The sequence below is a fragment of the Heloderma suspectum genome, chromosome 2, assembly GCF_057233095.1.
Source record: "Heloderma suspectum isolate Gila_16-S chromosome 2, 16-S_ref, whole genome shotgun sequence".
NCBI classification, from domain to species: Eukaryota; Metazoa; Chordata; class Lepidosauria; order Squamata; family Helodermatidae; genus Heloderma; species Heloderma suspectum.
This window is the reverse complement of record NC_139459.1, coordinates 3,172,711-3,195,880: the sequence shown is the minus strand read 5'-3', so window position 1 is coordinate 3,195,880 and position 23,170 is coordinate 3,172,711. Positions and strand designations below refer to the sequence as shown.

The 23,170-nt window shown below is 48.8% G+C and overlaps 1 protein-coding gene across 2 annotated transcripts in view; it reads left to right on the top strand.

Moving 5' to 3' along the window:
• CNTFR (ciliary neurotrophic factor receptor) overlaps positions 1–23,170 on the top strand; it is a 476,854-nt gene that overhangs the window by 234,399 nt on the left and 219,285 nt on the right. For both annotated transcript variants that reach the window (XM_084832002.1, XM_084832001.1), the window contains exon 3: positions 19,780–19,861. In XM_084832002.1, coding sequence (XP_084688128.1) covers positions 19,780–19,861 — 82 coding nt within the window. The remainder of the gene's footprint in view (positions 1–19,779; positions 19,862–23,170) is intronic.

Below are 23,170 nucleotides of genomic sequence, written 5' to 3'. Positions count from 1 at the left end.
TCCCTGCTACTACATTATTATGAATGGAGAGCAACTAATTTTCCCCCATGTGCACAGATTTCCCTGAAGAAGCCCAAATCCCTGATTCTCCAGTGCAGCATCTGAAGGCTCCTTATGAGAGCATCCCCCTCCCCATTTCGCTGCATTCCAGCAAACTGCTAAGGAGTTATTGCTCCCACCCCATTTCTCCCCATGTGCACAATTTGCCTTGAGAAGCCAGAATCCCTGATTCGCTAGTGCAGCATCTGAAGACTCCCCCTGAGAGAATCCTCCCGCCCCCCAATTTTGCCCCATTCCAGCAAACCGTTGTGGAGTTACTGCTTCCAAACCCTTTCTCCTTCTTTGGGCACTTTCTCCCTGCTTGCAATTACAGGCTCCCGAGACCTCGCCAGATCAGAGAAGCGACTTTGCATAACATCAAAGAAGTGACTTTATGTAATATCGGAGATGTGATTTAACACAACAATGGGGAAGAGAAATAATGAAAACATCAGAGAAGCTCATTGTCACGGAGGCTAATTATTGGCGAAATGGGAGTGCAGGGTGATTCTGAAAGCCGGAAAGGCTGAGTGAGGTCACAGCCAGGTGAAAGACACACCCCTGGGCAGGCTATCATGCTGAAGTAAATGCGGAGGATGGGGCACACAGCACCAGAAGCACGGAAAACCCGAATTAAAGAAATAAAATGGAGTAAAAGTGGTCTCAGAAAATCCAGCGTTTCCACTTGAAATCTCCAGGGGGGCTGCAGGTTGGCCATGACGTCATCTGCCAACAACCTCGAAATGCCCCCAATTCACAGCAAATCCCTCGTGAGGATGGCCCCCAGATCTAATCCTCCATTGGAGGAAGACATTGGTCCTGCCTGCAGTCTCGGCAGGTCCCCTTCCAACCTCTCCTACCTTGAAAATTGCTTTCCTCTTTGTTCACCCCAACACACACATAGTGTGTGTGTGTGTGTGAGAGAGAGAGAGAGAGAGAGAGAGAGAGAGCTGTATTTGTGAAGATTCAGAGACTTTCTGGAAAACCTGCAGTGTGTCCTGGATGTTGGTGGTGGGTCTTCAGGGAGCCACAGGAAACACATTTATGATGATGGAGCCAAGGTGTGCCGCTGCAACAGGGGACAGAGGTCAGATGAGGGCAAGAGCAAAAGGCAGGGTCTGGCTGAATTATGTCTCTCTCCCAGCTTTAATGCATGCAGCGTTATTAGCTGTGTGGTGATGCTGTCCAGATGTGTGGGGCAAAAGACACATCTGGGGAATGTTGGCGGTGTAGGCTGCAAGGTACTACTGTGTGCTGGGAGGGGCAGAGGGAGAATCTACTAGAGTCCATCAGTAATAGAGGAAGGAAGGACACTCCCCTGCCTCCTCTCCTGAAGGTTTCCAAGTCCCCAAATCACTTTCCTGGCCATGTCTCCAGTTGTGTTCATCTCTGAAAATAAGGCAGAAGCACGAACCTCTACCTGTGTTTGGAAGAGTTTGTGACAGAACTGAAGAGGGCCGTGTGGTATTGTTTGGGGGTGGATGGGAATTCTCTATGACCTTTTTGTTTTCCTAAGGCTGCAGAGCTAAGCATACTTACTGAAAGGGGCAGTACGTACTACTTACTTCCAAGTAAACTTGATTAGCCTCAGCTAATTCTATTATTATTATTATTATTATTATTATTATTATTATTATTATTATCATCATTCCCAATTAAACTTGCAAGCACTTGGAGCTGGTTTCCAAGGGTTAAAATTTTGGCTTCTTTTTTTCTTTTTTTATGTGATCCGCAAGAGTGAAAACTGTACATCAAAAAGTTAGATTGAAATTCCAGAATTTCACTGATTTCTCAGTTGGTGTTAGGAGAGAGCCTTTACCTGCTACGGTTTTATTACAATCCTGTTTGTATAAATTGTTTTGGTGCTTTGTGCAGCTTTCTACATTGCCTCGGGTGCCTTTGAGTAGAATGTGATTTATGAATATGACTGTATAAATAGGACTTCACAAGTGTGGCTTCAATGTAGGAAAGTGTGAATCAGCAAAATTCGAGCTCGCTGACTCTCTCCAAATATCTCAAAGCCCATTGGACTCAAGTTTGTATCGGATTGCAAGCTTTGGTTTTTTTTCTTTTTGCATGACAATCCATGCATATTTTCTTCCGTATTTTTTCAGTTGTGCACATCTTTGAAATGTACACCTTCTTCTCCCATTGATTAAAGCATATTTGTGCACATTATTCAAAAGGATGCATTTTTCATGCAAATTTTTCAAAGATATGCATGCTGTCGAATACCTTTTGTGTGTGTCCGTGAATGATATTGCAAGCACAGAAATGTATGGACTTTTACCGCAGATTGCATCTGAGTCCATGTTCAGTTTAGAAGGTGCAAACTGGGTAAATCCTAACCAAAAACGAACTGAAATGAATTTCTCATACAGTGCTACTTCAGTGTGAGCCTCTTTGGATACAGCTTGTGCCCTTGGTTGCTTCTCCATTGGCACAGAGCAGTATTTCTATTTATATTCCAAGTCTGGTTTAAAGATAAAAAACCATAAGAAGAGAAAGTCCATCGGCCGTGAAGCTATCCATCCACAGTTAACACCTGAGCAGTAGGCATACATTCCCTACTATGCTGAGATGTATTTTACTTCTGTGTAAATTATAGTAATTACTTCTCAGTTTGGATCATAACATATAAATAAGCAAATGCAAATTTTATGCAGATCTGTGCCCTGCTTTGTCCTCCTTTGCGTGATGCATTTCCTATTTTTTTGGCAATGCATAAGTGGCCACCTTAAACTTGAGGCCTTCAGCTAGCCTCTCTCTGGGTCTGCCTGCCCCCTCTAATTCTTTCAATTTTGTGAAGCTTTTTTCCAGCTCTGCTTTCTGCTTTGATTTCTGAGCCTGCTAGTTGTCTGGGGAAGATAAGTACAAGTGGTGCCATGCAGGCCAGGAAAATAAGACAGAAAAAGAAAAATCTGGGACAGCTGCAGATTACAGAACAAATATAGAGCTTATTGCTGCAATCACTCATAATTGGAGAGTGCCCTCCTGGCATATCTGCCTATTTCCTTTTTTGCCCCTTGGCCTCTGCAATGTCCCTAGGCAGTGAGTTCCAAAGGCCCTTCATGTCTTTGCAGGAGAAGCCAGTCCTTCTGCTCTTTGTCACTCCCATCAGGTGTCCCACCTGCTGACCTTGGAGCTCTTGTTCTATGGCAGAAATTAAACTGCAACAACCACTCGTTGGTTTTGTAGACCACCATCCTGCTGCTTTCACCACTGCCACCCTTCATTTAGGCTTCATGTTTTCAGATGTCAGTTGGTGGGTTTTAAACAATCTGTTATTTACTCATTTTGTTTAACCGAAAACGGCACATCGTTGGCAGACGTGCTTCCTGCCAGATGGGCAGCCCACAGCTCAGCAGCTGCCAGGTCACTCTGCATGCCAGCAAGAGCCAAGGTCAGCTGGGTGGCCCAGGGGCACATCACCCCCCGCCGCCCGGCTGCAGGCACCCACTGAGGCTAGTCTTTGCTGAGCCTCCTTAGAAGACCAGTGCAGGTTCCATAGATATTTTAAGGAGCCATGTACTTCCTGCACTGCTTTTAGCAGGAGAACTGTCTCTGTTCTTAGAACTATGGTCATTTCTGACATGTTTATAACTGCATTAGTTTCCACTTAGAAAACTACTTGCAACTGCAATTAAATATCAATGATAAACCATCCGTATATCTGAAGAGCATCTCATGGCCATGTACTGAACTGAGCTGTAAAATGTTTGGACTGCTTGGAATCATATGAGCAGTAATTTTTTAAAAACTTGCATGCCCAGCTGCCTTCAAGAGCCCTCAGGAGCAAGGTGGGTTTTGGAAGGGAGTTCCCTCCCATTGACTGGGTAACTTCTGCTTATAGTTCTCCCCTTCCCTGCCAGACTGTGGGGGAAGGAAGAAGAAGCCCTCTGGGAGACACCCCAGTATAGCTGGAATTAGGATCTCCTCCTAATTCATCGCACCTTGCCTCCAAAATGGAGAGGTCTCACTCTTCCTGCATTACCATCTCCTCCACTTAGGTTTGCGAGATTGGCAGAAAGGCCCCGTCAAGAGGACCCACTGCCCAAGGGGCTTGATCAGCTATGGGGAGGAGCTGGCAACAGATAACTTGCAACGGGTGGCCTTTGCAATCTTTCTGGAAAAGTTAGTTCTTATGCTGACTTCTAAAGGTATATTGTGCAAGGATCTCTTTGGAGAACAAACTCCAGGACTGGAATCACTGTACTTCCCTTTCAAATGGCTTGCACATGGGGGATGGGATATGCAGCTGGAAGAACTGGTTCACGCAATTGTTTTGCAACAGAGGTGGCATAGACAAGCCGACACAGGTGGCCTCCTGCTCATATGGGAATGGAGCCATCTTGCATGTATCATGAAGTATAGGCAGTATAGTTCACAGCTTTCTAGAAACCATCCCAAATGTGGAAGTGGTGGTCTGTAGACACCCACACATGACTCCTAAGCCTTACTTCGTTTGACCCGAAATCCTGCATTTTGAAAAAAAGAAAAAAAAAGAGGGGGTTAGTTCAGAAAAAAAAAGGCATCATTTTGAGCACATGGGCCTGGAGGTGGTCAAGTAAATGGGTTTTACATTCCTTTGAAAATGTCTTTTGTTGAAAGAAAGTTCTCAAAACCATTGTCTTTGGCATTGGCCACCTGGAGATACCTGCCATCCCGGAGATTGATAAAAGATGCTGTGGCCCATTGGAGTCAGGAAGGGGCTTTCCCCAGTATGAACTAGCCCCCACTCCCAAATAAGAAACAACCACAAAAAGAGGGGATGTTTGTTGGCATGGAGGTGCACCCCCCCCCCAATAATTCATTTTGGGAACATGGGGTGGCTGCATTCGTGCTTGGCTCCTGACTAGTAGAATGATGTTCATGTTCTTTAAAAAAAAAAAAAGTTATCACTATTAGATGTAGGAGTACCCTTGAAGCATCTTACGAGCATACCTAAAATATATAATGTGTGATGTGGCCCTGGTTTTGGCTAGTAACCTTGGACTTACTTTGCTTCCTCGTTCCCCAGTCGCATAGGGCTTGACTGGCTGGCTGGCTTGAGTTACATGGGGCTGTTTGCTCTGTTTTATCTTCTCTGCAATGCAGTCAACCCCTGTTTGGTTGCACTGTACTTTCAGTTGTGTACTGAGCTGTGGGCAGCGGATGAATTGAATGGCAGAATGTTGGATGAGATGGCCTGTTGGTTCCTTTGAAATTCTGTGATTTTGTAGAAGTCTCATCCGCATGTTTCCAGCTATTGTAATGCTCTTTGGGGCAATGCAAAACATCCCCCCACAGAAATGAGCCCCACACCCACCCACACACTCGTTCACCCCCACCCAGTCATGACTACCCGGGGTTTAAAAAAGATGGGTAATCTTGGCATGCAAACCATGCCTTTTTCTTGGCTGTCAAGTTTCTCTTTACATTTTGTGATTGAAAAAGCAAACCCAGGCACAGACTGGGTCCTCCCTGCTTACTGCACATATTTTTCAGTTCACTTGATGCCAAGAAAACAAGTTTTGGAAACAAGTTAATGGGAGCAGCATCTCACACCAGGACTTTCTGTTGCTTTTTTTTCTCTATTTGAGTGAGGCTATTTGCGCTCTGTTTCTCTTGAGTAGTCACCAGAGAACTGTGAAGTGGGTTTGCCCCAAACTTTCCTGAAGGCAGGAACCTGGGCTCAGCAGCACCAGGAACCTCTCCAGACACAATGAACAACCTTCTGGCTCTTTGAGCAAAAGCACTCGTGAAGCAGCCCTCCTTTCATCTCACTCTGAACAGTGTATTGGCCCCGAGCCATTAATGCTGCTAAGGAAAGTCACCCAATGGGCAAGGAAACTCTTGCTCAGGCAGCTGCTTGTTCAATTTTTGTGTGTGGAGGCTGGTAGTGTGTGTTTGTGTGTGTGTGTGTGTGTGTGTGTGAATAATCAAAGCAAGGATAATATTTTTAATTCATTAATTTCGTTTATTGACTGCTAGTATTGGTTCTTTGGGGGGTTGTCTTTGATGTGCTTTTAGCTTGTTGTAAATCCATATTAATGATTGGTCATGCTTTTTATGCTTTTTGTGTTTTCTGTTCCACCTTGAGCAACTCCTTTTTGGTGGGGAAAATCAAGGTATACATTTCTTAAATAAATAACAATAAATAAAATAGGAATATGACTCATGGACGATTCATGCTCCTTCGATTATGCACCTGTGCAACTGAGACCATCATGTGTATCCCAAGGAGAAAGCGCAAGGGCCGTTCCCCCCCCCCTTTTAGGGGGCCCACCTATAGGAATAGCTGGACCCGGGTGTGAGCAAAACTCCTCCAAGCGGAGATTCATTCCGATGGAATCAGGGCTTCCTAGGATTTCTCCTGAGGTTCCCTGGCCCCTGTGCTCCCCTCCTCTGCAAGACAAAAGGATTTGTTCTGGAGGGAGTGAAGGATCAGCTCAAACATCAGAAAGGCCATGCTGCATCAGACCAAAGCCTTATCTAGTCCAGCATGCTGCTTCCACAGTGGCCAAACAGATGCCTATGAGAAGCCCATGAGCAGGACATGAGCGCACTAACACCCTCCTGCCTGTGCTCCAGGTAGTCAAGATTGTTTTGAATCTTCATTTTATTTTCTGTGGTGTACTTTATCCCTCCCAGCTTTGTGTCATCTGCACATACGCTAAGCAGCCCCTCTGCACCCACATCCAGGTCATGAATGAAGCAACAGTGAGCAGCACAGGGCCTAGGAGAGAGCCCTGCTGCCCCCCTCTCAAGACTTCACTCCAGGAGGATGCTGAGCCGTGAATGAGCACCCGCTGAGTGCAGTTGCTGAAGCTGCTGTAGATCCACCTAACAGTAGTCATATCCAACTCACATTTGGCAACTTGTCAAGAAGGATATTATGGGATACTTTATCAGCTGCTTCACTGATGTCAGCACGTACCATGTCCACAACACTGCCATGATTCACTAAACCAGCAGCTCTATCAAAAAGGGAGATGCAGCTGTTCTGGCTTGATGTATTCTTGATAAACCCATGCTGTCTATCAGTAATCAGTGCATTCTTTTCTAGAGGCTCACAGACTGACCACTTAATAATCTGTTCTAGAATTTAGGCTGATGTCAATGTCAGGCTGACAGGTCTGTAGTTTCCTGGAACTACCCGTTTTCCCTTTTTTGAAGAGAGGGACAACAGTAGCCCATTTCCAATGGTCTGGCACCTCCCCAGTCTCCAAGAGTTCTCACAGATCACAGACAGTGGCTCTGAAATAGCATCCATACGCTTCTCCAACACCTGGGATGTAACTCATCTTGCCCTGGAAACTGTGACATCTAACTGCTCAGAAGCCCCAAACTTGGAGGTTTCTAAGATTCCTGCATCTTGCTGGACTGAAGCCAGAAAGGCGGTAGGAGCAGCGGAGGGGATCTTTGCCTCCCCATCCTTCAAACTCCTTTCTTTTCACTAGTCGGGCTTTTCAGCCCATCCCACAAGGGCACTTTGGAAGGAGAGGGAAGGAGGCTGGAGGAGGCTCAGGATCAATCATATTTGGGGCCCTCTGATCTCCTCCCACCGGTACACCCCCTTTTCCCTCTCTCTGAGGTTGTTTTACTGACCTCAGGAAGGCAGCCAGCATGGTTCTCTCAGTGCCAGCTGCAAGGGGGGGGTGTCAGATCTCCAACTCCCCCTTCCAAAGTTGGAGCGCTGTCTCCGACCTTGGAAGGGAGTTCCAAGCCATTATTTGGGCCCAGGGAGCATAGGATTACTCTCTAAAGTAGCTAGGGGTTCTTTAACATTCCCTCAGCAGCCTTCCCCAATGTGGTGCCTTCCAGATATGTTGGCTGGGCATTATGGGAGTTGCAGTCCAACACATCTGGAGGGCACCTGGTTGGGGAAAGGTTGCCCTTACCTATCATGGACTGAGAGCCCCTTCTAGTATTCTTTGTTCTACTGTTTCCAGTCATAGTTCTACAGTTTCACTATTTCAAACGCAATGCCCCTTGCAAGAGAAGATCAAGGCAAAATAGGAGCTGAGTAGTTCTGCTGAGCAGTGGGTGGCTTGCCAGGGCAGAGTAGCAAGCCCCTCTGGCTAGGGCACTGCTTCGGAACTGGCCCCTCTAGCTGGCCGCTTAACAGGAGTTTGGTCAACAGCAGCAGTTAGCAGGTGACCATGTTGAGCTCTGTGCCCTGAAAAGGGCCAACTGCTGTTTCACAGGCCTTCGCTAAAGGCAGAGGAGCAGAGCAGGCAGGGGTCTTCCTAGCTAGTTGGTCAGCTTCTCTTGTTCCACACTGACTCCATTTTCAACGCCAGCTGGCTTGGCCTTGTTACCAGTATGCTGACCCTCATATCAGATTCGATCAATGCCAGAATAGATGACTGGGCTTGAGTTGCTGCCCTTTACATCTGCATGGGCCAGTTAATTTTTCTGGTCAGTGAATTCCAGGCAACAGGGAGTGATCCGTTACAGGACTTTGGTTAGTGGAGCAGGAGATCAGGTTGGGGCCAGCCGAGACAGGAGGAGGCTGGCGAAGATGGTTTCTCTTTGCACAGGCTTTTGCGCTGGCTAAAGATGCAAAGATATTACTCGATTGTAGGGTTTCCTCTGTTTTATGTTGTCCTCCTCCTTGTTTTCATGGTTTGAGGGGTTACAGTTTTAGGAGATTGTGTTTTTACTGTGGATTTTGTTTTTGGAATTTCGATTTTAATAGGTTTGTGTGTTGTTCAGCCGTTCAGTCGTGTCCGACTCTTCGTGACCCCATGGACCAGAGCACGCCAGGCCCTCCTGTCCTGCGCTCTCTCCCGGGGTGTTTTGTATAGCCACCTTTATTGGTTGAGAAATGGGATAAAATGCACACACATAAATGTATAAGTTCGTAAAATCACTACTCTCAGCACCGGGGGGGGGGAGTGTTTGGACTGTGCCAAAGAGAGCTAGCGAGCAAGATGATGATGATGAAGATGATGATCCCGCTTCTCCTCTCTATACACATGGGCTTCACAGAGCACGAGAGAGCAGGTTCCTGGCCCAAGGCACTTCCAGTCAGCACAAGGAAGACAGCAGAGACCGGGGGTGGGGGGAGGATGGAGGGTGGGGTCATCAGGGGAGAAGATGGATATGTCTTCATTTTAGTGATGCATACTTAGGCTAAGGCTGGATCTACACTTACCACCTTTTTTTTGCTTCCAATGAGGTTTCACCGCCCGCCTTTCACACTATGCAGTACCCGCCTCGAATTGGAACCAGAATTTCCCACTTCCGTGCTCCCGCTTTCAATACCCTAATATCTCGGTATTTCCCCTTAATGTGCTCTGATTTTCCGCCTTTGCTACCACATCCAGTCGTAGTCCCCTCCCCCGCCTGTCCATATGCGGCGGTGTTTGTATTTCCCTCCTGTCCAATCACAGCTCTTGATGGCCCCATGTCATCTTCCGGCCACTGTTTGCATAGGTTCCTCAGCACTCCCTGTTTCCTCAGCAACAACCAAAGGGCTGGATGTGCGCGTGCTTGTCTGATCTCGGAAGCTAAGCGGGGTCAGTCCTGGCCAGTGCTTGGATGGGAGACTGCCTGGGAATCAGGCTTCCTGCACTGAGCAGGGGGTTGTTGTATCCCTTCAAATGAGATTAAGTTTTACCCCCTCCTATCCCCCTTTAATTAAGGCGTTATCCTCACAGAATTGGGGCTTCTCTGCTATGTTTTTTTTTCTAATTGAGGCATGATCTTCGAAGCTTCAAAGTTGTGAAGCTTCGAAGCCTGATTCCCAGGCGGTCGCCCATCCAACTACCGACCAGGGCCGACCCCGCTTAGCATCCAAGATCAGACAAGCGCGCACAGGAAAACAGCAGGAAAACAGCACAGCGCTCGACTGTGAACCGAGCTTGCTCATTCGATGAAGCACTGCAACGGGGAAAATGGGTGAGTGTGAATAATCACGTTTTAATGCGAGAGCGTTTAACCCAACGGGACACCGAATTCATTGTGATGGTGGGCGCAATGTAGATCGGCCCTAAGTTGCATTTATATTACAAATGTAACATGTGTGGCAACTAGTAAGGAGCATCACTAGATTGTATCTTCCTTTGTGTTCTCCATGTGCGACATACATGGCTATATCATGAATTCTCTTGGCCCGCTAAGCTGATGTTACCTTCTCCTTCCAGGTTCATTTGCAGGTGTGGTCCTAGCCAATCAGGGATCATGTCACATGTGTAATCATGCTGCATAACTATAGAGCCAACCAGCTTGGGTTACATGATGAGAGCAGGTGAAGTTATTTCAGAATGAGGGCAATGCCAATGAGGAAGCAAACTGTCAGGGCTGTTGTCAAGGGTAAGCATGGTCAGGCAGCTGCCAAGGGCCCACACCACAGGAGGGGCCCACTGACAAAAGCACCCTGGAGTGGCTCCTCTTCTTCACCCTTGCAACCTGCTTGTTCACCTGCCTCTCGCTCTGGCCCAGACAATGGTGATGGTGAGAAGGAGAAGCAGGAGATGCTATGGCCTGCTTGCTCCCTGGCTCTCTGCCTGCCAGGGAAGCAAGAGGTAGCCATGGTGAGAAAGAGGAGGAGGAGCAGTAGCCACTGGAGACCATGGTGGTGAGAAGGGGGACTCCCTGAGGAAGGGGGGCCCAGGTAGTGTCTTGCCCAAGGGCTCTCCATAGCCTGGAGCCAGCCATGCAAACAGTCCTCATGGAGTGAATATGGTTGAAAAAGTGAGGTGTCCGTGTATTTGATAATTCTTGTGAAAAACTGGGAGTTGTCTCAACCGTAGTACCTGCTAAGTTAGGAGACCACTTAATGCATCTGACCAGATCATCTCCAGCCCACGCAAGCGAATGCTCTAAGCAGCCCGGAAGTCTGTGTGCTTGCTACAGTAAACCAGCAGTGCTGTCCTTCTGGAACTGTATTGTTATACTGTGGTTGTAATGTTTTATATATTTTATATTGTTTTATTCTGTGCTCTTTGGTTTTAATTTTTGTGAACCGCCCAGAGAGCTTCAGCTATTGGGCAGTATAGAAATGAAACAGACAAACAAACTGGCCTTATTTATGTTGCCCTGTTGGTTTATGGCCACCTCACACAGGCCAAGTGCCAGTCTGTCCTTGTCTCCCCCCACCCACCCCACAACCCCATTTGCCATTGTTCATTTTGACTGGCACAAAAGGCAAGTGCTTGCCAAGCAAAACATATTTTCCAGCTGCTTCTCAGTTTGCCAGTGATGCTCCATCATCACAGATGAATGATTATTAACTCTAGACCTGAAGTTGTCTTGTTGTTCCAAATCAATTAGTGGATTTCAGGTGTCTGTGACTTTCCCACTGCCTTCTTCCTCAGTGGCTGCTGTGTACTCTTGGCCCCCTGGCTCTTAGCTAACTTGCCTCCTAAGCCCCCCCCCCCATCATCAATGAATTAGTATTAATGAGAAGAGAGACACAAGAGGCATCTGGCAAGTTCTCCTTGCCTCTTGTAATTGTCTGGAACCTCCAGGCCTTCTCCAACTGTTCTGTTGACAGTCAGTGCTTAAATCAGATTAAAGGTGCCCTTTCAAGTGTAAGCCTCACTGACCCCGCAGGTAAACCTTTCTCAAGCGCATTTTCACGCAACGAGGGTGAGACCTGCCTTTTCTCTGGGGTCTAATTCTGACAAGGTCTCTGTGTAACCCTCGGGCTTGAGACCTATTAAGAGAGACTTGTCAGAACTCCAGGATAAGGAGTTTACACCGATGGGCTTTTGCATCCCACCGCAGACTTTCATCCTGGGATCCGAGGAGAGGAAATGAGATGACACTTGGATTGGGGTTTCATGTTCCCAGATGCCTCTGGCACCAACACTCCCCCCTCCCCTGATACCCACCCCCCATCCCTTGCTGAAGGTGGAGGCAAGTGATGGAATGAAATTTAGAAGCATTGTTCAGTGTTTTGGTGTGCAGCCAGGACATTCATTTTTAGATGGACATAGTAGAGGTGTTGCATGAATTGGAGCACGGTGCTTGCTTGAGTGAGCGTTCCTGCTGGAATTCCCGTGAACAGAATCGAGGCAGGCACCGCATGGTGCAGCTAGGCTGTGCCCGCCCCACTTCAGTGTGGGGTCCTCTCCCTTCTCAGTCCCTTGCCCCAAGGCCAGGCAAAAAACAAAGCAAAAGACTTACTGGGAAGCAAGAGGCGAAGGTGATGGACGCCGTGGGGTGTGGAACCCGCCCAGTTCTTGGCGAAGCAATGTTTCCCTCTGCCTCCATCATCTGCCCCTTCTCCTGCCCCAACATAAGTCGTTTGGCCTCGAGGCAGGAAAGGAGGGCTGTGGTGGCAGCTGGTAGAGGCCCTTTTGGGAGTCTGGCTGTCAAGACTCAAAATGTTTTCCAATGTGGCATAGTGGTTAGAGTGTTGGACTGGAACTCAGGAGATCCGGGTTCTAGTCCCCACTCGGCCATGGAAGCTCACTGGGTGACTTTGGGCCAGTCACTGACTCTCAGCCCAACCCACCTCACAGGGATGTGTGAGGATAATATGGAGAGGAGGAGGAAGACCATGTGAGCTGCCCTAACTTCCTTGCAAAAGGGGAAAAGGCAGCATGTAAATGTAATAATAAACAAAAGAAATGAATTTCATGGTGAATGGGAGGGTGATAACCCATCGCTGCCACGTACCAATCCTTAATTCCCAAAGAGTGCTGAAGCAGAGGAGGAGAGGAATTCCAAGAAGTCTACCTTGGTACATTTTGAAGACGGTCGTTTACGTATCTCTTATTCTATTACAGTGCTGTGGCATGATGGCTAAAGGTGTGAGCTGTGAGCAGAAGATTCCCTGCTGATCGTCTTAATCCATCTGCTCGCTCTCAGCCCATATCCGCAGTTTGAGAGTGATCATTCTAGCCTATCTGACAGGGCTGTTGTGAGGATTGCTGAGATTGTGGGACCAGCTTTGGATACTCTAAAGGGCTATATAAACCATCGCATTAATGAAAGGGATGATGTTAAAATACAGTATGTAGCATACGTATAGCACATTTAGGATGTGCTCATGCTTGCATGGCTCAAAATTTCGGTTTCAGGGTTGGGGGGGAGAGGCTGAGGTTGTTGAGAGGCTTTTGCTGAATTACTGTGTCGGGGGTCAAGGAGGAGGAGAGATAAGGGGCTGGAGTAATTGTGGGGGAGCAATAACAGTGGTAGAGGAACATGGCAAAAAGCCCAGAGACTGGAAAGGACGAAAGACACAGAGACCAGCCAAAAGCCACTGCAGAGCAGCAAGAGTCAGCGTGGAAGGGGAGGAAGGGGAGGAGACTTGGGGGCGGGAAGTCCTCTCAGAAATGAGGACTAGATGTCTGGACTTGGTTTAGAGTTGCAAGGATCCAGTGAACGGACTTAAGGACAAGCCAGGCCAGCTCTTCTAAGTTTAAGTGGAGTCCAGGCCAGAGATCTGCAGTGTGCGCAACGCCCCTGCTGTGCTGCACTCTGCAATCTCCTTCGGCTTGCTGAGCCTTTCTGGAGTTTGCTCCCACCAGAGCATTGAGCTGTTCCCCACAGGATGCCGAGCCTGGGTTGGAGGACTCTTGGAGCTGGGTTTTCAGAGACTGAAGGCATCCCCACCATTGCAGCCACATGGATGGATGGGCACCGTGGTTTTCTTGCGAAGATAACAAGGTGTGCGCTGGCTGCTCTGCCCAGGTTTCGGACTGGGCAGAGCACCTGAGGCACCTGATGGCCTCCAGACGCTCCATGGAGGAGAAGCTGCAGCTGGGCTGGCTCTTGGGAAGGGCTTGTGGAACCAGTTTCTGCCTTCTCCTCAGGCTCTGCTGCTTGGGTCCCTGGGCTTGCTCAGCAGCGGATGTCCAGTAACAGGAGGCCTTGATCATCTGCTCTCCCCCCTGATTTTCCCTACTATTCCGGAAACAGTGCAGGAGGAAGGATAAGGGACAGTGTCACTTTAGGGCTCAGATGGGGAGCCTCTGACCCACGGGCCAAATTTGGCCAGCCACCCCAGCCCTCTCAGTGCACAGGGCCACTGGTGAGGCCCCATCAGAGTGCCATCCCTTCAGAGACGGGAGAGAGGGCGGAGTGTCCACTGCTTCACCACCTTTCCCTTGTGGGCAGCAGTGGCTTTCGCTCTTCACAGGCTTTCCCAGCTGGGGAAATCCCAGGGGGAGCTCAGCCAGCTGTCAGGGTTGGATTGGAGCACAGAGAGCCCCAAAGCAGTTCTGATTTTGAGGAAGAGATAGAAACTGCGGGAGAGGAACCTGCACGCTGTTCAGAGGAGCAGCCAAGGGGAGAGCCCCTCCCGGTACACATTCCTGAGAGTGATAGTGACCCTGGCAGGGAGAGGGAGGTGCAACAGCAGTTTCTGGATGTTAGGCGCCGGCGCAGCGTCAAGCGGGAGATGGCGGGCGCTGAGAGGAGGCGCTCAGCCCGCTTGGTGCAATGGCAACAGCAGCGCCCCAGTGCCCCATGGGAAAAGGGTGGACTCTCTCCTCCTAGCCAATAAGTACAGAGGTTTCCCGCCTTCCCCTCCAAACAGAGATCAACTGATTCCTAAGGTTAGAACCCCCGAGTAGGCAGCTCTCTTTAGTCTCACACGTAGGATCAAGGAATTAGCATCTGTAAGCGTCATTAGTTTGAATGGGAATAAAGTCTTGGAAAAGAGCCCTATTGTCTGCGTGTTGATTATGGCTACCTGAGGATTTCAGAAGGCGGCAGGGGCGACCTCCTGACAGCAGCTCCCCAACTCAGGCACTGGAGGGGAACTCCAGCTGACACTTCAGCCAGGCACCCAATGATGTTAGGCCTGCCCCTGACATCAAGGAGAGTCCCCTGCCCCTGACATCATCCAGTTCCGGGCAGGGCAGTCAGGCTGCCAGGACCAAAAGGGCTTGACACCCCTGCTTTAGGGCTTAGCTTGCAAGTCCTTCAAATATGCATAGGCGCTGGGCCGTTCCTTGGCTTTGTTGAATGCTGGCACCAGCCAAGAGGGAAAGGGCGATGCGGTCATAGCGACAAGCTAGCATCTCTTGGGTGGGCAGGGGGCAGGGGAGAGCATTGTTTCAGCTGGTTTCATTGTTGTGCTGTATCCCTTCCTTGCACCCTGATCCCGCATGCCTATCGTAACGGTACGCTCCATCCATTTCCATGGGACTCGCTCGCATCTGTGCTCTGGATTCTGATGACAGTCACTTTATTCTGAATAAGTCTGTAAAAGATTGTTTTTAAAACAAGCCTGTAAAAGCCATTTAAAGTGCCACAAACTGACATGAAACATTTAGACATGAGGTGTTTCATTTTAGCTTCTTAGCCAAACCAAGGTGACATTTTCAGTCAAAGCAAAAGAAGCAACATTTCTTCTAAAAACATTGATTTTGGGATTGGAGCCGCGTGGGTGTGGGGGAAACAGGAGTGTGTTGCAAAGATGCAAGGCTGGTCCCGCCCTCTGATAGTTTTCGACCACCCTGATGTCTTTTTTCTAAAAACAACAGCATTTGATTATGGCGTTGTTTCAGATGTACATATACATTTAAATACATCACAATCTGCACATAAGTAATCACTGTTGTGTCCCCCTGTAAAAGGGGTTCGCTTCCCATCTTGATGGATTTAGGCAGTCTGCAGCTCTCCTGTGTCTAGGACTACAGTCCACCAAAGCTTATCCCAGAATAAATGTGCTGGTCTTTAAAGTACCACAAGATTCTTTGTTGCTTTTGCTGCAATAGATCAACACAGGACCATATAGTCCACTGTTTAGATTTCCCCATTATATGTGAGAGGACCTAGAGACACAGTCCCTCCAATGAAACGTAGTATATTTCTATTTAATATTCCAGATGCTGACATAGTTTGGGATTGCAGTACAACATAGCCCAACAGCCACTGCCGACTGAACTTTTAATAGCCCAGAGGTTTTAGATGGATTTGAAATGTCTGGGAAGAGGTACCTGACATTCTGCCTGGTCCCTGGCAGGCATGTCCAGCAGCTAAGTTCCTCCACCAGAGACCCACCTCTGGGTCCCTTCTCCTGCAGAGGTATGTGGGGCTGTTTCTGTAGCCATGCTCCAAGTGTGGAACTCCCTCCCCAGGCAAATCCACTTGGCCCCGGCCTGATGATCTTTGAGGTGCTGGGCTGCTGGTGACTAATGTGTAGGTGGCTTAGTTTTTGTTTGGGGCTGTTTGTTTTAGGTTGTGGAGCTGGTCCTCAGTATTGTATTCTGTGGATCTGTATGAGGGCGGGGAGCCGTAGTTCAGTGAGGGAACACTCGCTTCTCATCGAGGTGGTCCCAGGTTCCACCCCCATAATCTCTCACTAAGGGATCTTGCATGTGACAGGTGATGGGGATGGCCCTTCCCTGCCTGAGAAGCTGGGCAGCCAGCCCCAGCGAGAATGGAGAATGGCAGCATCCTGTGCTTTCTTTTGTGTCTGGGTGTTGTTACACCTGCTTGGGTGCTAGCTTGCAGAAAGTCAGCATGTACCTTTTATCGACGACGACAACAATGACGATGATAGCAGTGGCAGCTAAGAAAGCTAATGCAATCTTGGGCTTCATTAACAGAAGCATAGTATCCAGATCGTTAAATAGTTTCGATCTATTCTGCTTTAGTCAGTCTGGATTTGGAGTACTGTATCCAGTTCTGGATGTCACATTTTAAGGAGGACATTGACAAGTTGGAGCACATCTACAGAAGATGGTAGAGGGGTCTGGAAACCAAGTCCTATGAGGAACTGTTGAAAGAGTGCAAATGTTTAGCCTGGAGAAGAGAAGATCAAAGAGAGTCATAATAGCGGTCTTCAAATATCTGAACCATTGTGCAGAAGATGGACCAGACTTGCTCTCTGTTGCTCCCGAGGGCAGGACTAAAACCAACTGGTGGAAGCTGCAGGGAAGCAGATTTCAGGTTAACATTAGGAGAAACTTCCTTATTGCAAGAGCTGTTCTGCTGTGAAACAGACTCTTCCTTGGGAGGTGGTGGGTTCTCCTTCAGTGGAACTATTTAACAAGAGGCTGGACTGCCATCTGTCAGGGATGCTGTAGCTACTCCCTGCAGTGCAGAGCCTGCATTGAGCACCGGGTTGGACTAGATGACCTCTAAGGTTCCTTCCAGCCCTATGATGATGGTAATGATACTCATAATAATACACTCATTAACTTTTTCTCAACTGATCTGGACTTTCTGAGTTATGCTTGTGCCAATGGAAAATCACTGGCTCCCAGTTGCCTGGGCATGAATATGGTATTAAGAGTGTAGCAACTCAATAAGAATGAGTGGGCACCCATTCGCAGAGGAACTGGACTCCTATATTGGGCCCGGGATCTTTCCAGTGACATTGGTTGACTGGGTTTGAGAATACTTCTGCTAGGCCTTTCCTCGTGCTTGTTCCAGGCTGCTTGTTCAATGCTCTCAGAATAATTGTGCTTGCCCTGTTTTGAGTTGTCCATCTTCCTTTCTGCAGGCAGTCCTACTGTTTTCCTCTGAATCTCTCTGTTCTCCAGACAATGCCTGATTCAGGGCCCCCACATTTCCTGGAGGCTTCTACTTGCCAGCCCTTTTCATCATTTCTGGCCCTCCACCAAAGCCCTACAAGAAAAATGGCTCTTTTTTAATCACCGCAGCCTCGTGGCGTGTGCCTGAGGATCTCACTCTCTCTCTCATTTTTTCCAGAGTGTCACCTGCAAAAACAGCCGGTGTTACGTGGCAGTGAAAAGTGGGGTTTGCAGAGTTGTGGAGAGCATGGGGGGGGGCAAGATGGATTTGAATTATTTGTCAATGGCATCTGTCAAAGGAGGTGCGCTTTCACTTCCATGGTCAAATTATATAAGGAAGCAAAAAAGAACCTTCTCACAGGCCATGCTTTGAGGGTAATTTCTTCTTGCGTGGTTTGTCTTGCTTCCGTGAGCAGCGTGGACATTTTCTTACACACTCTCCTTATTTTGAGCTGCCTGTGGAGAGAGGAAAGGCAGACACCGTGAGAGTAAGGAGCAAAGGGGAGCAGTTGAACTTATGGGCTCTGGACCTGGATGCACAGGAGGTGTTTGGGAGGGAAGGAGAGAAAAAAGAGAGTGATGCCACTGGAGTGGAAGCATAGAAAGCTGCCTTGTACTTTTGGTCCATTTAGCCCAGTATTGTTGACACTGACTGGCAGCAGCAGCTCTCCAGGGTTTCAGGCAGGGGGTGTTTCCTACCCCTACCTGGAGATGCTGCTGGGGATTGAACCTGGGACCTTGAGCATGCAAAACAGGTTCTCAGCCACTGAGCAGTGTTCTGCCTTTGCTCATGTCTTGCCCTCTGCCTGTGCCACTTCCCACCTCCCCCATCTGCTGTTGCAGAACTGCGGCACCAGCAGAATTCTCCAAAATGTCTAGCAGAAAATGCTGTGCGCCCCTCTGTGCCGTCCATCCGTGCCCAGTCTTGTGCCCTTCTTCCTTAATCCGAACGGTGCTTCTGGGGTTTCTCAGCAGAAATTACTTTGACTTCCTTCCTGATGGCTCGCTGGACAAATTTCTGTGTTCAGAGGCAGGTTTACCTCCCCAAGTACCAGCAATAGGGGAAGGTGCTGACCTTCCTTGTGGGTGTCCAAGGAGGATCTTGTGTGCTCTCTGAAGACACCGTTAGATGTGTCCTGAGTACGAACGTTGAGGAGGCTTCTTGTGCCATGCTCAAGGCCTAGACCAGGGCTCCCCAACTTTGGGGGTCGGTGGGCACATGTGGAATGTTGAAAGTGTTGTGAGTGCTCCCACAAAATGGCTGCCATGGTGCAGGGCTTGCCCATTCCTAAAATGGCATAATAAAAGACTCATTTCCCTGAAGGCAAACTGGGGAAGCTAAAAGAAAAGTGAGATGCCCAAGAACCCTGAAGTCCAAGGCAGGGATGGCGCCAGAGCTACGAAACACAAAACCACCCTTTGGAATCCGAATAAGGACGGTGCTGGAGGGCCACCCTTCGCTGTGCAGCATGCCAGCCTCCCCGGTTAAAACAACAGTTAATTAAAATAATCATAAGAAATAAAAGACAAATGAGGAGGGGCAGGGCACCTGTCGGGAGGCACGCATGGTGTCCCTGGGCACCCTGGAGCCCATGAGCCCCACGCTGGAGAGCCCAGGCACAGGTGGTGCTACCCAGTAAAATCTGTATTCCACCTACGTGCCCGGAAGCATCTGTCTGGGCAACTGGCAGAAGTAGGATGCAGAGTGAGATGGGCCTCTTAATCTAGTCTTTCCCTACTACCTTTTACATTTTAAGTTGTTTGTGTTTAGACATCTTGCTCTTCTTCTCCTCCCACCCTGATTTTCGCAAGTCACAGTGAAGCTACTGGACTCATGCACACACATGCACACCCCTGGCCTCTAAGAAGAGGAAGTGTGCATTCACAGGAAATGGATAATGAGCAGTACTGGAACACGGACTGCAAAGAGGAACAAGGCAAAGGGAATGAACGGCATCTGCATTTGCACTGCCACGCAGGCGCTCTGCTGCAGCTCCCTCCCATGTGAGATTAAGTTCAGGAAGACGTGGGCTCAGATCCAGGCTGTGCCATCAACACACTGGGTGGTGCTAGGCAAATCTTTTTCCCTTCACCTCAGCCCATTATGTGTAAAATGCAAAGAGAACAATGGTTGACCTTGTTATTTTAGCTCTTTCCTCCTGCTCCATAGGTCCGGAATCCACGCCCAGACACTTGGCTGTGCTGCCACCCAGCTTTGTTAAAGGCGCTCCTCTTGTGAAGTGCTTTCTTCTGTCCTTCCCTCAAGCTTTGGCCCCACTGACCGCGTGCTGTTGTGTGCTTGCTTCCACAGATGGCTTATCCCGTGCCGGCAGCGTGCTACGTGGTGCTTGCCACAGCGGTGGCAGTTTATGCTCAGAGGCATAGCCAGCAGGGTAAGTAGGCTGCTCTTCAGCCTGTCTCTCTCTGTCTCTCATGTTCTCTCTCTGCCTCGAAGAAAGGTTTCCGCTGTTGGAATTGCCCAGGCAGTTTGCCGGGCTAGTGTGCATGTCCAAAATGATGTGCTGGGTGTGGGTTGACTTGATCTGTGCAGATCTCAGCATGTAGTCAAACAGCCATATGACTGTTTAGCCACCCATCTAACTTCCCAGCCACATATCCTTTGCCACTCATGAAGCCATATTGAACAGTTTTGCTGTGGGGCAATAAATATGACTTCTATGAATTTGAAGAGGCCAATTGCACCCTTCCTCACAGGGCAGGCTTGTCTTTTTACATTGCCTGGAGCATCCAGACAATTTGTTTATTTATTATTTATTTCATAAATGTATATACCACTTTCCAGTAAGCTATCAAAGTGGTTAACTAAAATGATTAAAGCATAAAAAAAAAGTTTTAAAAGTACATTAGAACAATGGCTGGTTGACTAACAATACTGGCTGGCTCACTCCTCAGGGAAAGCTTGCAGGAAGAGGTGGGTCTTGTGCAGACATCCAAAGCCCAAGACTGAAGATGCTGGCCTGATGCCATGGGGAGCGCGTTCCGGAGGGCGGGTGCTGCGACACCAAACGCTCTGTTGCAGGCACTCCAAGGCGAACTTCGGGAGCAGGGGGCACTGTCAGAAGCTCTCCTCCTGAGGACAGCAAGGACCAGGAAGGGACATAAGGGGTGAGGCGATCCTTACGGTAACCTGGTCCCAAGTCGCTTAGGGTTTTATACGTTACCGACAGAACCTTGAACAAAGCCTTTAACCATCAATGCAAGCCCTCATGTAGGGCACACCATAGTGGTGCCTTTTGGGTGGTGTGGGAAGACTTCCCATCCCACCTCTTTACAATGACTATTTTCCTCCATAACACTTAAGAACATCAGAAGAGCTCTGATGCTGGATCAGACCAAGGGTCCATCTAGTCCAGCATTCTGTTCACACAGTAACCGATCAGCTGTCAAGTGGGAAACCCATGAGCAGGACAGGAGTGCCACAGCAGTCTCCTGCCCATGTTCCCCAGCAACTGGAGTACACAGGCATACTGCTTCTGATACTGGAGGTAACATATAGCCATCAGGACTAAGGGCCATTGATAGCCTTCTCCTCCATGAATTTATCCAATCCCCTTTTAAAGCCATCCAAATTGGTGGCCATCACTACGTCTTCCCTCTGCTTAGCCATCCTTGCTGCATCTCATGAATCACCATGGCCAATTCCCACCGACCATCTCTGATCTGTTCAACTATTGGGTGTTGCTGGGTGTACTTCTGCAGACCGCCTCTCCATGTCTCCATTCCAGGAAAACAAACAAACAAAGGGAGGAACTCACTGGAACAGGGCCTGACTGAGAAGCGTACATTTAATAAGGCCCAAGTGGATTGGAGTAAATATGCTGACCCTGGCTGTGGGGGGGTTTAATACTACATCTCACAGCCTTGTAATAATTATTAAAATAAAGTTTTTCCATGGATGTTAGAAATGAGCAGATAAATAAAAAGCCATGCTGGATCAGACCAAAGGCCTATCTAGTTCTGCATTGTGTTTGCACAGTGGCCAGTAGACCTCTGAATACCATTTGCTGGGGAATATGAGCATGTGTGTGGGGAGGGGGATACAATTGCACTCCTCTCCTGCATTTGGGCTTCCCAGAGACCTGTCAGTGTTGGATCGGAGCCCAGAGAGCCCCAAAGCAGTTTGGATTCTGAGGAAGAGATAGAAACCGTGGGAGAGGAACCCACGGGCCATTCAGAGGAGCAGTCAGGGGGAGAGCCCCTCCCGGTACACATTCCTGAGAGTGATAGTGACCCTGGCAGGTAGAGGGGGGAGCAACAGCAGTTTCTGGATGCTAGGCGCCAGCGCAGCGTCAAGCGCGAGATGGCAGGCGCTGAGAGGAGGTGCTCAGCCTGCTTGGCGCGACAGCAACAGTGGCGCCCCAATGCCCCACGGGAAAGGGGTGGACTCTCTCCTCCTAGCTCATAAGTACAGAGGTTTCCCGCCTTCCCCTCCAAACAGAGATCAACTGATTCCTAGGGTTAGAACCCCCAAGTAGGCAGCTCTCTTAAGTCTCACTCGTAGGATCAAGCAATTAGCATCTGTAATTAGGTTGAATGGGAATAAAGCCTTGAAAAAGAGCCCTATTGTCTGCGTGTTGATTCTGGCTACCTGAGGATTTCAGAAGGCAGCAGGGGCGACCGCCTGACAAGACCTTTGGTTGGCCACTGAGGGAACAGGGTACTGGAGAGCATGTTCTTACATTTTTAATGCTTCCTAAACAGGAAGTGTCTCCCAGTGTCTGGAAGGTAATTAATGACAAAGTAAGTTAGGCCTCCCTCACACAGTGTAAAGGGGCTCAGAAATGTAGGGATGTACGAAAGTCACTTACTGTTTCGCGGATATGCTTTGCGGTGGGGGTGGAGGCGCTCTGTCCCTCCCCCCGGAATCCTCGACGGGGGGGTGGCACTCCGTTCCTCCCCCCCGGAATCCTCGACCGGCCGGCTGTGCTCCGCAGCGGCTCTGCGGAGCAGCTGGCCAGGCCCAGGCCAGAGCCGTCCACAGCCGGATTTCTGGCCACGGAGGGCTCTGGGTAAAAAAAAACACACACGTACTCAAATGGTGGCGGCTACAGCCGCCGCCATTTGCGTTCCTTATTTTTGGCCATCTTAGTCTACGTAAATATTTACGTAGATTATTACGGCGAAAATAAAGGGGAACACAAAGGAGGTCAAATCAGTCAATCCTAAAAGAAATCAACCCTGAGTGCCCATTGGAAGGACAGATACTGAAGCTGAAGCTCAAATATTTTGGCCACCTAATGCGAAGAGAAAACTCCCTGGAAAAGACCCTGATGCTGGGAAAGATTGAGGGCAAAAGGAGAAGGGGACGGCAGAGGATGAGATGGCATCACCGATGCGATGAATATGGACTTGAGCACACTCCGGGAGAGAGTGCAGGACAGGAAGGCCTGGCGTGCTGTGGTCCGTGGGGTCACGAAGAGTCGGACACAACTGAACGACTCAACAACAACAACAACGCTATTTGTGTTCCAATTTATTTTGGCCGTAATAGTCTACGTAAATATTTACGTAGACTAAGATGGCCAAAAATAAGGAACGCAAATGGCAGCGGCTGTAGCCGCCACCATTTGCGTACGCGTTATTTTTTTTTTAAGCCTGCCGTGATAGGCTACGTAAATACTTACGTAGCCTATCATGGCCTCCGCAGGGACGCAAAAGGCATCCCTGCGTTAGCCGTGATA